Source organism: Trichechus manatus, unplaced genomic scaffold (assembly GCF_000243295.1).
Source record: "Trichechus manatus latirostris isolate Lorelei unplaced genomic scaffold, TriManLat1.0 scaffold00101, whole genome shotgun sequence".
In the NCBI taxonomy this organism is placed as follows: domain Eukaryota; kingdom Metazoa; phylum Chordata; class Mammalia; order Sirenia; family Trichechidae; genus Trichechus; species Trichechus manatus.
Genome location: NW_004444037.1, coordinates 10066669 through 10081765, shown reverse-complemented (window position 1 = coordinate 10081765; position 15097 = coordinate 10066669). Strand labels below are relative to the sequence as shown.

At 41.7% G+C, this 15097-nt stretch overlaps 1 protein-coding gene and 1 long non-coding RNA gene across 2 annotated transcripts in view; one reads left to right on the top strand and one right to left on the bottom strand.

Moving 5' to 3' along the window:
• The window catches only part of TXK (TXK tyrosine kinase), a 92484-nt gene extending 78752 nt beyond the window's left edge, over positions 1–13732 (bottom strand). The window contains exon 1 of the mRNA XM_023737381.1: positions 13641–13732. Coding sequence (XP_023593149.1) covers positions 13641–13656 — 16 coding nt within the window. The 5' untranslated portion in view covers positions 13657–13732. The remainder of the gene's footprint in view (positions 1–13640) is intronic.
• Positions 1186–13777, top strand: LOC111821733 (uncharacterized). The gene is made up of 4 exons (XR_002825076.1): positions 1186–3935; positions 8038–8088; positions 8861–8972; positions 13643–13777. It is a non-coding gene; the product is annotated as an uncharacterized LOC111821733 (long non-coding RNA).
• The last annotated feature ends 1320 nt before the right edge of the window (positions 13778–15097 follow it).

Below are 15097 nucleotides of genomic sequence, written 5' to 3'. Positions count from 1 at the left end.
ACTGAAAATTATTAGTGTTTACAAGGGGAGCGGGAGGGGGGAAAGGGGGAGTTTTTGCTTAGGGGGCATTGAGTTTATGTTAATGGTGGTGTAACAATTTGGGAAAGGATAGTAATAACGGTTGCACAACATGAAGAATGTAATCAATGTCACTGAATTATACATGTAGAAATTGAATCAGCAAATGTTTTATTGTGTATATTTTCACCACAATTTTAAAAACAATCTTAGGAGGTTAGAACAGTTTGACATATAATATGCGCTAACAAATAAAAAGACTCCCAACTACACGTGGTATTGTCTTAGTTTCTTAGCGCTGCTATAACAGAAATGTCACAAGTGGGTGGTTTTAATGAATATAAATTTATTTTCTCACAATTTAGGAAGCTAGAAGTCGGAATTCAGGGCACTGGCTTTAGGGGAAGACGTTCTTTCTCTGACGGCTCTGGGGAGAGGTCCTTGTCTCTTTTCAGCATCTATTCCTTGGCACTCTTCATGTGGCATCTATCTTCCTCCATCTATGCTTCTTTCTCTCTGTGTATAGCCTGCTCTTTTCATATCTCAAAAGTGATTGGCTTAATACACATCCTAATTGATATGGTCTCATTAGCATAACAAAGCAAACCCCATTCCAAATGGCTTATTCACAAGTGCAAGTAGTCCCTGATTTACAATGTGTTTGAGTTATGACAAACCGCACTTACAACCATCTGCTTTTTTTTTTTTTGGTACATCTTATTGTCAGTAACATGCACTACATACAATATTGCAGCACATAATTTGCTGATGTTATTCTCAGATGTTCACTCGTAGATGTTCAAAGATCAGATTTATAAAGATACTGATAATAAAGGGCAATAATAATGAAAACTGAAAAAAAAAGAAAGGGTATCCAACTTATGGTAGAACCTACTTACGATGGCGTCATAGGAACGGAACCCCATCATAAACTGGGGACTACTGTCTGTTGTTGTTGTGTGCTGTTGAGTCAATTCTGACTCATAGCGATCCTATAGGATAGAGTAGAACTATCTCATAGGGTATCCTAGGCTGTAATCTTTACAGGAGACCTGGTCAACAGTTGGAACCCACCAGCCTCTCTGCAGGAGAAAGATATGGCAGTCTGCTTCTGTAAAGCTGTCCACCCAGAGGTACCTCAGAAGACCGGCCTGGTAATCTGCTTCCGTAAAAAATCAACCACTGAAAATCTATAGAACATAATTCTTCTCTGACACACATGGGGTCACCATGAGTCAGGGTCAACTCGACAGTAACTGGTACTGCTGTTGGTTAGATGATCTTTGAGTTTCTTTGTATAGGCTTCTTCTCTCACAGGGCTTCTCGAAATTAGCACTTACTGATATTTTGGACTAAATAATTCTTCGTTGTGGGGGCCTTCCTGTGTATTGAAGGATGTTTAGCAGCATCGCAGGCCTTTACCCACTAGATGCCAGTAGCAGCCATCACCCTCACCCTTGCCAGTTGTAAAAACCAAAAATGTTTCCAGGCATTGCAAAAATTCCCTGGGAATAACATCTCCCCGAGTTGAGAACCACTGGGCTAGATTGTAAGCTCTTCATTTTCAGGGACTGTGACTTGTTCTTTTTTATTTTCTTCATAGCATCCAGCATTGGTGCCTGGCACATAGCAAAAATTCAACAAATAGCTCTTAAATAAGACCTCACTAATCTCCTCACCATCACATTACACTGGGTTGTACTTTTCAGTAACTTGTTCTTTCACGTGGTGTTTCATAACTCGATGCTGGCCACACAGAAAGCTAAGTTGACCATGACCTTTTAACTAGGTGGAATAGCAAAGTTCAAGAATGCTGAGCTTCTGGGGCTTTAGCTAACATTTGCAGTAGGTCATAAGTCTAATCTTTTGTTCCAAGTTTATTAAAAAGAAATAATCATAAAATAAAAGCTTATCTGAAGTGAAGAGTCAAACCATGAGATGCTAAATGAAATGGTTAAAAACTCTGGTGTTCAAACGTTTTTGTTTGTTTGTTTTGGTTATGGGGCTGAGCAGACTTTAGTGGCAGACAAACCTGGAAACAAATCATTGCTCCATTATCTTGTAGCAACAACATGATTCTGAGCAATTACTCTGGCACTTTATCTGGAAAATGTAGGCATTAAAGCCTGTCTCCTAGAAAAGGCAGGTCCCCATCTCTACCAACATAGCGCTTACCATACACCAGGCACTGTACTAAGATCTTTATATATGTTATCACTGAGGTAGTTCCTATTATTATCCCCAATTTACAGAATAAGAAACTGAGAAATAGAGAGGTTCAGTAATTTGTCCAAAGTCTCATAAAGAAAAAGCAGCTGAGCCAGAATTCAAACCCACAGAATTTGGCTTAGAGCCCATGAGCATACAATGAGACCATTCTTGTGGATTAGAAAACAAAATAAGAAAGCTGAGGCAAAGCACCTGGAACATAGCAGTTACTGACCTTTTCCCTCACTGAGTTCCCTGTCACTCCTTTGGGTAAACAGATGGAAACAGATATGGTTCTCCCTCTGAAGACAAAATGGGGGACGAAGGCAAAGTAATGGAAAGCTGATCTTCAGCCCCCAGCTCCTCTGTTCTGAGCCCAGTCTCTACTCTGGCCTCAAAGGCAGACGTTCCCACTAGAGTCTATTCTGTGCTCTGGTGGGCTCTCTCACCTGCTATCAAGACACCAGCTCTCAGGAGGGGCTCTGAAACTCGTTCTAGGTAAGGTATAAACAACTGCTGTAACAATAAACATGTTGTACTGCAGTCCTTCTTGCAGAGGCATTTACAAGTTTGACACCTTAAATGACACCTTAAACTTACATACATAGAACTTTGAAGGTGGTATCAGTAGCAGGCAGGAATGAGATCTAGGGACTAGGAAAAGGCCTGCCCCAAATCACCAAACTCACAACCATACATGGCCACATACCTGGCACATTTAAGCAGAGTGGATTATAAAGCCATTGACTTTCATCTTGGGTACTTTTGCTCCCTTCTGTAGACTAGAATTTAGGAGGACGCTTTTAAAAAATATCTGTTGTTTTCCTGATTTAATAGCAAAGACAGATGCCTTCAGATATAAAGTACAGACCTATCCTTTAATTATGATGAGGTTTTGTTCTATCTCTCCTGAAGAGCAGCAACAGAGATGCTGACATCTGCCTTATTTACTGACGCATCCCTTCTGCCCAGCACCAGTTAAACCAGTTGCTATAAAGTCCACTTGGACTCTTGGCAACCCCATGTGTGTCAGAGTAGAACTGTGCTCCATAGGGTTTTCAATGGCTGATTTTTTGGAAGTGGATTGCCAGGCCTTTCTTCCAAGGCACCTCTGAGTGGACTCCAACCTCTAACCTCTCCGTCTGCAGCTGAGCAGCTACCGTTTGCACCACCCAGGGACACAGTTGCTAGCAAATAGTTGGTGACCAGTAAATGATTGTTGAGTGAATAAAAGAAAAACTGTGAAAGCCGAACGGCTCCCTGGAGTTCTCGTGTTTGGCATGGCTCTGTAAGGCACTTCGCCTCTTTATCTATAGAGTATTGGAACAAAATTTATTCCAAAGCAGATATTAAGGATTATTAGATTCCAGGTCATTTTCAGTTTACTGTATCACAGGTGTTCCAGGTCAGTGAGTAAATGGAGGGCTCACTTCCACACATAAACTGTGATTAGAGAAGAAATTCTTTGAATCCTTCTGCAGAAAAAACAAATTTGCTTCTTTGAAAAATTATCAATTTAGGCAGATACTCATGCATATCAAGAGCCTTTGCCAGAGAGACTAAAATGCCCCCAAGATGGGCAATGACTGTTTGCCTGCGGAAGGAAACGTGGTGATCTTCAGTGCTGAGAGACATCACAGGAAGAAACCGGAGTTTCCTCTCCCAGGCTTAAATCTGCGCTGCTGGGCTCATCTGCTTCTTATCTCCAGGTAAATATCTTTAACTATTTGCCATGTGCCTGCAAATCATGAAAAGGGCATTGCATCCAGACGTAATCTCTGTGATCTTTAGGAAATGGCCCGTTGAACCTCTAATTTTATTTGACATTTGTGTTCTTTCCTGGGAAGGCTCTGTCCCCTTCTCTCTACCCAGTAAGGTCCCTATTAGCATTCCTTCAACCTGCAGAGGCTTGTGGATGCTACAGCAGGCCTCTGTTTGGGAATGTGTTTCCACCAGGGGGCATTGGAAGGGAACAAATGTGAGGAGAAGCAAGAGGCACTTCTCCGAACAGTTCCTAAAGTCGCCTTTCAGGATAGCAAGTAAAAGCAGATGAGAAGCTGTCGAGCCCCAGCCGTCTGCGGAGCGAAAGCGTGTCGCGCCCTCCACTTCTAGAGTTTTGAGGTTTACATCGCTGTAATCTCCTGTTCATCCTCTGGCTTTCCGAGGTCAGAGTTTCGTTTTGACAGTGCCTTAAGTGAAATTTACTCCTACTGAATTGGGTCATAATAACTGGCAGCTGGTTGGTGATTTTTATTTCAAAACACGAATAGCTAGTTCCGTTTCCAGAGCTGCCTGGAGAGCAAAGGCAGGCTTGTCTCCCAATCAGACGCTCCAGGTTGTGTTTTTACAAGACGCAATCTCTGGGTCCTGTCGGCATTGCATTTGCAGCTGAAGGGCTGTGATGAGCGGGAAAAGTCTTGAAAACAAACCTGTGGCTCTCAAAAAAAAAATCCCTCTGAGCTGATCCTGTTGTTGGCTATAAGATAGAACCTATTTTTTTCCCCAGAAATTTACAGAAAGGCCAAATTTCCTCATTAAAAAAGAAAAAAAGCAAAACAAAAAAACCAAATAGTTGCTATCCAGTCGATTCTGACTCATGACGACCCCACGTGTCACGGAGTAGGAACTGCACCACAGCGTTTTCTGGGCTGTAATCTTTAGGCGAGGAGCCCTTGTGGTGCAGTAGTTAAAGGGCTCAGCTATTAACTGAAAGGTTGAACACACCTGCAGCTCTGCGGTAGAAAGATGTGGCAGTCTGCTTCTGTAAAGATTATAGCCTTGGAAACCCTGTGAGCCAGTTCTACTCTGTCCTATAGGGTTGCTGAGCTGGAATTGACTTGACAGCAGTGGGGTTTTTTGGTTTTTTTTTTTAATCTTTAGGGAAGCAGATCACCAGGCTTTTCCTCCCAAGTGCCTGTGGATAGGTTCAAACCATCAACCTTTTAGGTCAGTACCCTGCCATAAAGTCCTACCACTAGATCCATTTCTTAAAGGCCTTTTGAAGACAGGCACATTTTAATTGAGTTAACCCATATTACCTGGAAGGAGCAACACATTAGCTAGCTTTTCTTCAGCATAGATTTCTCCCTCCAATTGGGCATTAAAAAAGGGTTTGCAAACATCAAACCAAGAACCCACACTAATGAGGGAAAAAAAGAGAAAGATAAGGTGATATATTGAGTTTTTCATAAAAAATTATTATTCATTTTAGAAAACTATCCTTTATTCTGAGTTTATGCCCTTCACATATCGGGATGTTAAATGATCCTTTTTATGTGTGTGTTTTTCTCCTTCTGATATTAAAATATCCATTCTTCTAAGAACTGATAACTAGATGTTAGACTTTTCAATGCAGTGGACAAAGTAAGTTAGCAACCCTATGTGAGACCCCAAAACTGTCTTTTGACATTATACTAGGACAGTAAACTGATAAATTTGGGTGGAAGATGAGTAAGAATGGTGCTTTACTTAACTAGGGGCTGAAGGGCATCATGTGTGGGGAATGGGTGAGAAGACTCTAGAAGCCTGGGAAGTTGGATAGGGCACTGGAATCCAGGGGAGACAGTGTTCCTGGGAGCCAGAGGGTCCCGAAAGGGAAGGCATGACTCCCTAAGTACTGCTCATCTGTTTCACAGCTTCAGCCAGAACAAAGCCCCAGGCACCACACAAATTCCCAGTACCCTGAAGCCCTGGTTTGCTCTATGCAGGCATTTTTTATTTCATCCCATTAATGAGCTGCTGCGACCTAGACTTTGCATTCATCTTGCACACAACTTCTCCCCTCCCCCAGAGCTCAGAGCAGTGTTTCCTAGAACACTGCTCCCTGTGATCTCAAAGTTCATTGCAAGCTCACAGATTTCACACCAAAGACATGTGGCCACGGACACCCAGCTTGTGATTCAAAGAAATGCTTGGCCGCAAGATCTGCTGGTGCCACTGGCACTGTGCTGGAAGCTGTGCTGCTGACCCAGTGGACTGGGAGTGGACAGATGATGCTGGGCAGGGGGGGCCTCTGCAGGGAAGCCAAAGCAGAATCTGCAGATCAGCACACTGGAAGACATGGATGCCTCAGGAGGCAGCTACAAATAGTAGCTGCAGTTATGATTATTATTACAGGCTCTAGCCAATTGCAGGTGGGAACAATGAAATGACTTAAAAACAGAAGATGCATACACCACTATTCATCTTGAGTACATTTTCAAGAAAGGAGACCAACTCCAGCCTGAGGTGAAATGGTAGTCTAAGGCCAAGTTTGTTTTTAGTTCATGGCACTCCCAGCTTCTCCACTAAATTAGTTATCTATTGTTGCATAACAAATTATTTCCAAACTTAGCACCTTAAAACATTTATTATCTCACATTTTTTGGGGTCTGGAGTCCAGGCACAGCTCAGCTGGGTGCCTCTGGCTCAAAGTCTCTCATGAAGCAGTGAAGCGGGGCTGGAATCATCTCTAGGCTCGAATGGGGATGGAGAACCCACTTCTAAGCTCACTCCTGTGGCTGCTGGCAGGCCTAGATGCCTTGGTTCCTCATCATGTGGGCCTCTCCATAGGCTGCCTGAGCGTCCTTGTCATCTCAACATGGCAACTGGTGGTCCAAGATAAAGAGTGCAGCAGACGGAAGCCACTGTCTTTTTGTAACCTAACCTCACAGGTGACCTTCCATCACTTTTGCCATATTCCAGTTGTGGGAAGTGAGTTACTAGTCTCAGTTCACACTCAAGGAAAGCAACTGCACAAGGGCATGAATACCAGAAGGTGGGGTCATTGGGAACCATCTTAGAGGCTGTCAACCATGGCTACCCTCCTTACCTTCATGTTAATAGTAATAGTAATAGTAGAAGATATTAACCTTGCAGGGTTGGTGTGGAAATGAAATACAATGAGGAATAAGATAGGGCTTTGGAAGTGGAGAGGCCTTAGAAAGGCAGTGTGGTCAAAGGGTTCCTTTTATTTTTTAACTTTATCTTTTGTTGTTGTTATTGAGAATATACACAGCAGAACATGTGCCCAATTCCACAATTTCCACATGTACAATTCAGTGATACTGATTACATTCTTCAAGTTGTGCAACCATTCTCACCTTCCTTTTCTTAATTGTTCCTCCCTGGTTAACATAAACTCACTGCCCCCTAAGCTTCCTATCTAATCTTTCGAGTTGCTGTTGTCAATTTGATCCCACATAGCTAGTTCTTAAGAGAGCACAGTGTCCAAGACAGACATTCTTTACCAATTAAACGAAACTATTGTTTGGTTTTAAGACTTCAGGGGTATCTTTGTTTTAAGGTTTAAAGATTACCCCAGGGCAATAGTTTCAGGGGTTCATCCAGCCTCCATGGCTCCAGAAAGTCTGCAGTCCAGGAGCATTTGAAATTCTGTTCTACATTTTCTTCCTTTTGATGAGGATCTTCTGTAGAATCTCAAAGAGTTATGCATTAATTCTTAATGCAGAATTTGGTACCTCATCCCAGATCAAAATTATGGTGATGGGCCCAGAAATCTGCATTTTAATCTGTTTCCCACGCTAATCTGCCTCACAGGAGCCCTGGTGGCGCAGTGGTTAAGACCTTAGCTGCTAACCAAAAGGTCAGTGGTTTGAACCTAACAGCTGCTCCGTGGGAGAAAGATGTGACAATCTGCTTCTGTTAAGATTACAGCCTTGGAAATACCATGGGGTAGTTCTACCATGTCCTATAGCGTTGTTATGAGTTGGAATCGACTTGATGGATTTAATTTGCTTCACACATACTAAAACTTAAGAACCACCCATGTAACTATTGTTATTTTTTTCCTTCTACTTTACAAACTGGAAGAGAAGAAGATGAAGAAATTAGGTGAAAATGGTGGTAGAGAGAAGATAAAAGGTGAGAGGTGAACTTTTCTAATAGGCAGGCTGCCCTCCCTGGGCTCTGTCCTCTAAATTTCTCCCCCGGGCTCGGTATGTTCTCAGGACATTTGTTAGTTGGTGAAAACAATGGCAATAATAATAATTGTGTATCACAAATAAACCTCATTGGAGCAGTGCCCTTATGGCCCCCTCAGACTCTCTCTACCACCCAGCTTGATAAATATTCCACCTTCCACAATTACCCCCTCCTGCCCTAGAGCAGGAATCCCTGGGTGACACAAACAATCAACGTGCTTCACTGTGTGTTGGGGGTTTGAGTCCACCCAGAGGCACCTCAGAAAAAAGGCCTGGTGGTCTACTTCTAAAAAATCAGCCATTGAAAACCCTATGGAGCACAATTCTCTTCTGACATATGGAGTTGCCATGAGTTTATGGCAACTTGACAACAACTGGTAGTAGTTTACCCTACAGCAGCCTATGAGCCCAGACTTCTACTGGCAGGGCAGGTGGAGGAAACAGTGGATATTGCAGAGTTATTGCAAGGAGTCCATGAATCTATAGGTTCTCTGCAGATATAAAAATATGTCTTACATAGATGTTTTGCTATTTTTCAAGTGTATACATATTCTCTTGTGACAAGTAAGTTATAAATTCATTTAAAAAATAACCCTGGATTCATAGTCTCATCTTGCCATCTTTTAAAACAACAAATGTGTTTGGTAAATGACTCTAGCCTGGCAAACACGTTTAAATTTTGTTTTCTTTTGTTTTTTTTTTTTTTTTTGCAGTAACACCTCCTTGGTAGCATTTTTTGGCTTTCTCCTTGTCAGCAATTCTCATTATTTTACCCAGAAGAAAATGGAGCCGTATCCAGCAGCAGGAGATGGCAGAAGAAAACAGGTGATTCTTACTATCAAATCAAATTATCAGAAGCTGGAAGGGGCAGAGAGATTCCATCTAAGTCATCACCTTCCCTGCCAGATAGAATGATCCTCAAAATCACCCACCAATGGATAGTCTTTTATTTAACCCCTTAGGCATTCTAATCCTTATCTCAACCCTCACAATTATTTATTTTACATATAGCCAAATCCTTCCCATTATAATTTACAACCTTCACTGTAGTTCTGACCTCAGGGGAAATGAAGAACAGATGCTCACATAGCTTTTAATATTTAAAGGCTAATAGTGAGCCATTGCTCTGCTTTGTCCTGCCATTGGGGAAGGTAAGGAACACAGGTTACTGCTTTTAGCTTTTTCTCCTTTCCTCTGCTTGTTTTTATCTATGACTGGATCAAAACTGTAAGTTATTTCCAGATCAGCACAACTGGAATAGTCTGGTTCATTTTTTAAAATAATTCTACCAACAAGTGTTAGGTGATCTGGCTTAGATAGATGACATTTAAAAATTACGATAAATTTTTCCCAATTCCACCTGAAAATTAGAAATGCAAGACTTAACTTTGTTAGCTGGCCTTTGGTTGCTTTGGTCTGACATGACAGAACTTTGCTGAAGCTTGGGTCCATACTTACCCAGAATTAAAATCAGAAGACAGTATTTCCCTTCCCTATTTTTGTATTATTTGCACAATAAGGCACTTACTGCTGAATCTTAGAGCAAAATTAAATAAGCATTTCCAAATGCACATGGGACTGAATAGCCTTCTAAAGTACTTTAAAAATTAAGTTCATGCAGCATCTGTGATTTTTAACTATGGTTTCTTATGACATCTGATTAAGAGGTGTGCAAAGGGAATCCCCATTTTATGAAACTTACCAAACCGACTGTATTAGTTATCTAGTGCTGCTATAACAGAAATACCAAAAGCAGATGGCTTTAACAAACAGAAATTTATTTTCTCACCGTTTAGGAGGCTAGAAGTCCAAATTCAGAGCGCCAGATCGAGGGGAAGGCTTTCTGTGTCAGCTCTAGAGGAAGGTCATTGTCTCTTCAGCTTCTGCTTCCTGGTTCCTGGTTCCTTAGAGATCTCCATGTAGCTTGGCATCTATCCTCTCCCATCTCTGCTTCCTTGCTTGCTTGTTTAATCTCTTTATATCTCAAAAGAGAGTGACTCAAGATATACCCTACACTAATCCTGTTCATTAACATAACAAACACAATCCATTCCCAAATGGGATTTATAACCACAGGCATAGAGGTTAGGATTTACAACAGATACTTGGGGGACACAATTCAATCCATAATATTCCATACTTTGGCCCCCCAAAATTCATGTCCTTGCCACATGCAAAATATATTCACTCCATCACATCATCCCAAAATTCATAAACCAACTCCAAGTCCAAAATCTCGTCTTCTGAATCATCTAAATCAAATATGGGTGAGACTTTAGGTGTATTCCATCCTGGGGCAAAATTCGTCTTCATATGTGAACCTGTGAAATCTAGACTACAGGTCATCTGTTTCCAAAGTACAATGGTGGAACAGGCACAGGGTAAACATTTCCATTACAAATGGGAGAAATTGGAGGGAAAAAAGGGATAATGGGCACCTAGCAAGTCCAAAACCCAGCACAACAATTTACATTCTCTCAAGGCTTGAAAATAATCCTCTGTTCTTTGGGACCATCTGGACAATGGCCCTGCCCTCCAGACTCTGGATGTTGGCTATGCCCTCTGGATTCTCGGTGGAGGCCCCTCAGCCCGGGGCTTCAGCTCTGCCTTCCAGGCCCCTGGAACAGTAACTTAGCTCCCTGGTGCCATTCTCCTAGTCCATCTGAGTGGCAACCCCACCCCCTCTGCCCTGGTAGGCCCCATTCTTCTGCCCCTTGGACATGGCAGACCCACCCTCTCAGCTTTAGCCTGTGGCCCCATCCCCCTAGCACACCTTAATCGCAGCCCCACATTCCAGAACCTAGTAGGCAAAGATCTGACTCTTTGAAACCTAGGAGGCTGTGGTCCCACCCTTTGAGATCCAGGAGACCATGGCCCCACCCTTTGAAATCATGAAGGCCCTGCTTCCCATGCTCCTTCCAACAGTTCTGCTGATCTCCAAGCTGTCCCAGGGATGGTCCTTTTCTTTTCTTAGAGGACAAAATATGTAGTTCCTTTAGCCCGTTTCCTGCCTGTAGAATTCCAAGGGGGCAGACAGCGTACTTTCCTTTCGTTCTTTCCCTGTTACCTTCAGTCTAAGCTGATGAGTCTTCTGCTGTGGTAGTGGATCAGATCCATCAGTCACAGGCTTAATCTCTTTAACAAAAGATTGTGTAACCACATCCTTGGTGAAAATACTAGGACATATGTCTTTAGTTTGTACAACAGAATTTTTCAAATCTTTAAGTTCTGTTTTTATTTTGCCCAGTTTATTTTTAAGTCCATCTCTTTCCTCTCACATTTTATTATAAGTGGCAAGGAGAAACTATGCAGCCCCTTTAAGATCTTGCTTATATGTCCTCAGCCAAATATCCAAGTTCATCACTTACAAGTTCTACCTTCCACCAAACATTTGAACATAATTCAGACAAGTTCTTTGCCACTGCATAAAAAGCATTGCCCTTCCTCCATTGTCCAATCATATGTTCATCATTTCCTTTTAAAGCCTCACCAGAAACACATTTAACGTCTACATTTCTAGCAACTTTCTACTGCTGGCACCATATGTATTCTCTAAGACTATAGAGACTTTCTCTATGGCTCTCCTCATTTCCTTCTGAACCCTCACCAGAATTGCCTTTGACGTCCATAATTCTACCAACAGTCTCTTCAAGGCAATCTAGGCTTTTACTATTAAACCAAAAAACCAAACCCACTGTTGTCAATCTGATTCTGATTCATAGCGACCCTATAGAACAGAGTAGAACTGCCCCATTGGGTTTCCAAGTCTGTAATTTTTTTTTTTTATTGTTGTGCTTTAAGTGAAAGTTTACAATTCAAGTTAGTCTCTCATACAAAAATTTATACATACATTGTTACGTGACTCTACTTGCTCTCCCTATACTGTGACAGCACACTCCTCCTTTCCACCCTGGATTTCCTATGTCCATTCAACCAGCTCCTGACCCTCTCTGCCTTCTCATCTTGCCTCTGGACAGGAGCTGCCAGTTTAGTCTCATGTATCTACTTGAGCTAAGAAGCACACTCTTCACGAGTATCATTTTATGTTCCATAGTTAAGTCTAATCTTTGTCTGAAGAGTTGGCCTCAGGAATGGTTTTAGTTTTGGGCCAACAGAGAGTCCAGGGGCCATGTCTTCCAGGGTCCCTTCAGTCTCAATCAAACCATTAAGTCTGGTCTTTTTACTAGAATTTGAGTTCTGCACCCCACTTTTCTCCTGCTCTATCAGGGACTCTCTGTTGTGTTCCCTGTCAGGGCAGTCATTGGTGGTAGCCAGGCACCATCTAGTTCTTCTCGTCTCAGGCTGATGAAGTCTCTGGTTTATGTGGCTTTTTCTGTCTCTTGGGTTAATACTTTCCTTATGTCTTTGGTGTTATTCATTCTTCTTTGCTCCAGGTGGGCTGGGACCAATTGATGCATCTTAGATGGCCGCTTGCTAGCTTTTAAGACCCCAGATGCCACTCACCAAAGTGGGATGCAGAACATTTTCTTAATAAATTTTGTTACGCCAATTGACCTAGATGTCCCGTCAAGGCTGTAAATCTTTACAGAAGCAGAATGTCACATCTTTCTCCTGCAGAAAGGCTGGTAGGTTCTAATCGCCAACCTTACGCACCTTAAAACTCTTCCAGCCTATATCATTACCCAATTCCAAAACCACTTCCCCATTGTAGGTATTTGTTAGAGCAGCACCCCCACTTCTCAGTACCAAATCTTGTCTTAGTTATCTAGTGCTGCTATAACAGAAGTACCATAACTGGATGGCTTTAACAAACAGAAATTTATTTTTTCACAGTTTAGGAGACTAGAAGTCCAAAATCAGGGCACCAGCTCCAGGGGAAGGCTTTTACTATCTCTGTCAGCTCTGGAGGAAGGTCCTTGTCTCTTCAGCTTGTTTTTTGGTTCCTTGGAGATCTCCATGTAGCTTGACATCAATTTTCCCCAATCTCTGCTCTTATTTAACCTTTTTTATATCTCTAAAGAGATTGACTCAAGACACATCCTACACTAATCCTGCCTCATTAACATAACAAGACAATTTGTTCCCAAATGAGATTATAACCACAGCGAAGAGGTTAAGGTTTACAACATGTGCTTTTGGGGGACACAATTCAATCCGTAACAGTGGCTCACTGAGTCTATAGCAAATCTAGAATGATAGTTTGGTCTCCTGGCCTTCAGCCTTGAGTTCTTTACACTAAATATCATTAAAAAACAAATACTTTTCAAACTGACTGCATTTCTACACACGCATATAGATTTATGGACCCTGGTTTGTTTTGTGTTCTCAATGCTGAACATTTACTAAAAAGGAATTGTACTACCACAAATAGTTTTCAAAATAACAAGCAAATAAAACCCTATCACAACATCTGGGGAAATGATCTTCAAACTTTCACCAGTCCCATGCCTTAGAAAAAACTTCTTCTGGTCCAGTGTTCGAGAGTAATTAACATACCAGCTGAAAATAAATGACAAACCCCATCTTACTTACAGGTGGAAAGAATCATGGCTGCACTCTGCAGGGAGTACAGGAGACAGCCCTCAGTTCTTCAGCGGAGCTCAAGTCACAAAAACACACACACATCTTTGAAGTGAAATCATAGCTCGCCCAAGACGTTTCTCACAGGCAAAGTTAACCCCACCTATTTTCCTGTTCTAAAAACCTCAAGAGCAGTGGGTGATTGACAACCTAATGGCCTATATAAGAAAGCTCAAGAATCTGCATCTACATCTCTGAGGAGGTTGCTATGTAGATCCTCTTCCCAAATAACCCGGAGTGACTCCAAGAACCATTTGTCGGAAATCGTAAAATTTTAGGGTGAAAAGGACCTTCAAATTCAGCAAATCAAACTGTCCTCTCTCAACAGAAGAGGAAATGGAGGCATAGATAGGTTAAGGGACTTGCCGAAGGCCACACAGTTAGTGGTAGAAGCAGAATTAGATTTCAAGTTTTGTAGTACGAAGTCTAGAATATTTTGCCCTCTTGTTTGTACTGACACTTCTGGGACCTTATTATAGAACTTTATTATGAATGGAGAAAAAGTCAATCTAATAATACATCTAAAAGGTGATTGGGGCATGGCCAAAAATACAAAAACATTAACAATAAAAAACCCACTTGGAAGTTTCACTTCATCCCATTGGAAAATGCAACTGAAAAGGAGCAGCTTTAATAAAGACACAGAATATTGACATTGCCCTTCCTATTTACTGCCTTATAAACTAAGATCTATGTAGCATTCTGGGTGGATCCTTCTATTTTTGCTTCACCTTTTACCTTAGCTATGCTTTCACATAGGTGCCTGGGTGGCACAAGTGGTTTGTGATTGCCTCCTAACCTAAACGTTGGTGGTTCGAACCTACCCAGTGATACCACAGAGGAAAGGCCTGGTGATCTGCTTCTGTCAAGATTATAGCCAAGAAAACCCTATGGAGCAGGTCTGCTCTGTAACACATGGGGTCTACATATAAAAACTTTTTTTTAAAGTTTTAGTGAAATATTTAAAGATTTTTGAAGAAAGTATTTATAAATGTTGCCAGGTAATATCTGGGAACAGCGAAAGTTGTTAGGGCAAGGACTATACTTTCTCTTTCACTATCTTGAACACCACCTAGCAAGTACTTAACACATCTCCTTAAGGTGAAAAGGAAAAAATGAGATGGGGAGTAGGAATACTACTACTACTACTACTAACAATGATAATAAAAAATAAGGAAGGAACTAGAAAAGTATGACATTGATATCCAGGTACACCTTGCTGATGACAAGCTTCTTGAATGAGCTGTAGTTCAGTTAAAAGGTGTGTATGTTTTTGTGATGGGGTATAGTTAAACAGGACGATGAGGAGGAATGTGGCAATGAGATTATGGCCAAGACTTTGGGTAAATATGTTGTTTTCTTTCCACTATAACGGGCACAAAGGAGCAAGGAGCACAGCCTTCAGCAGA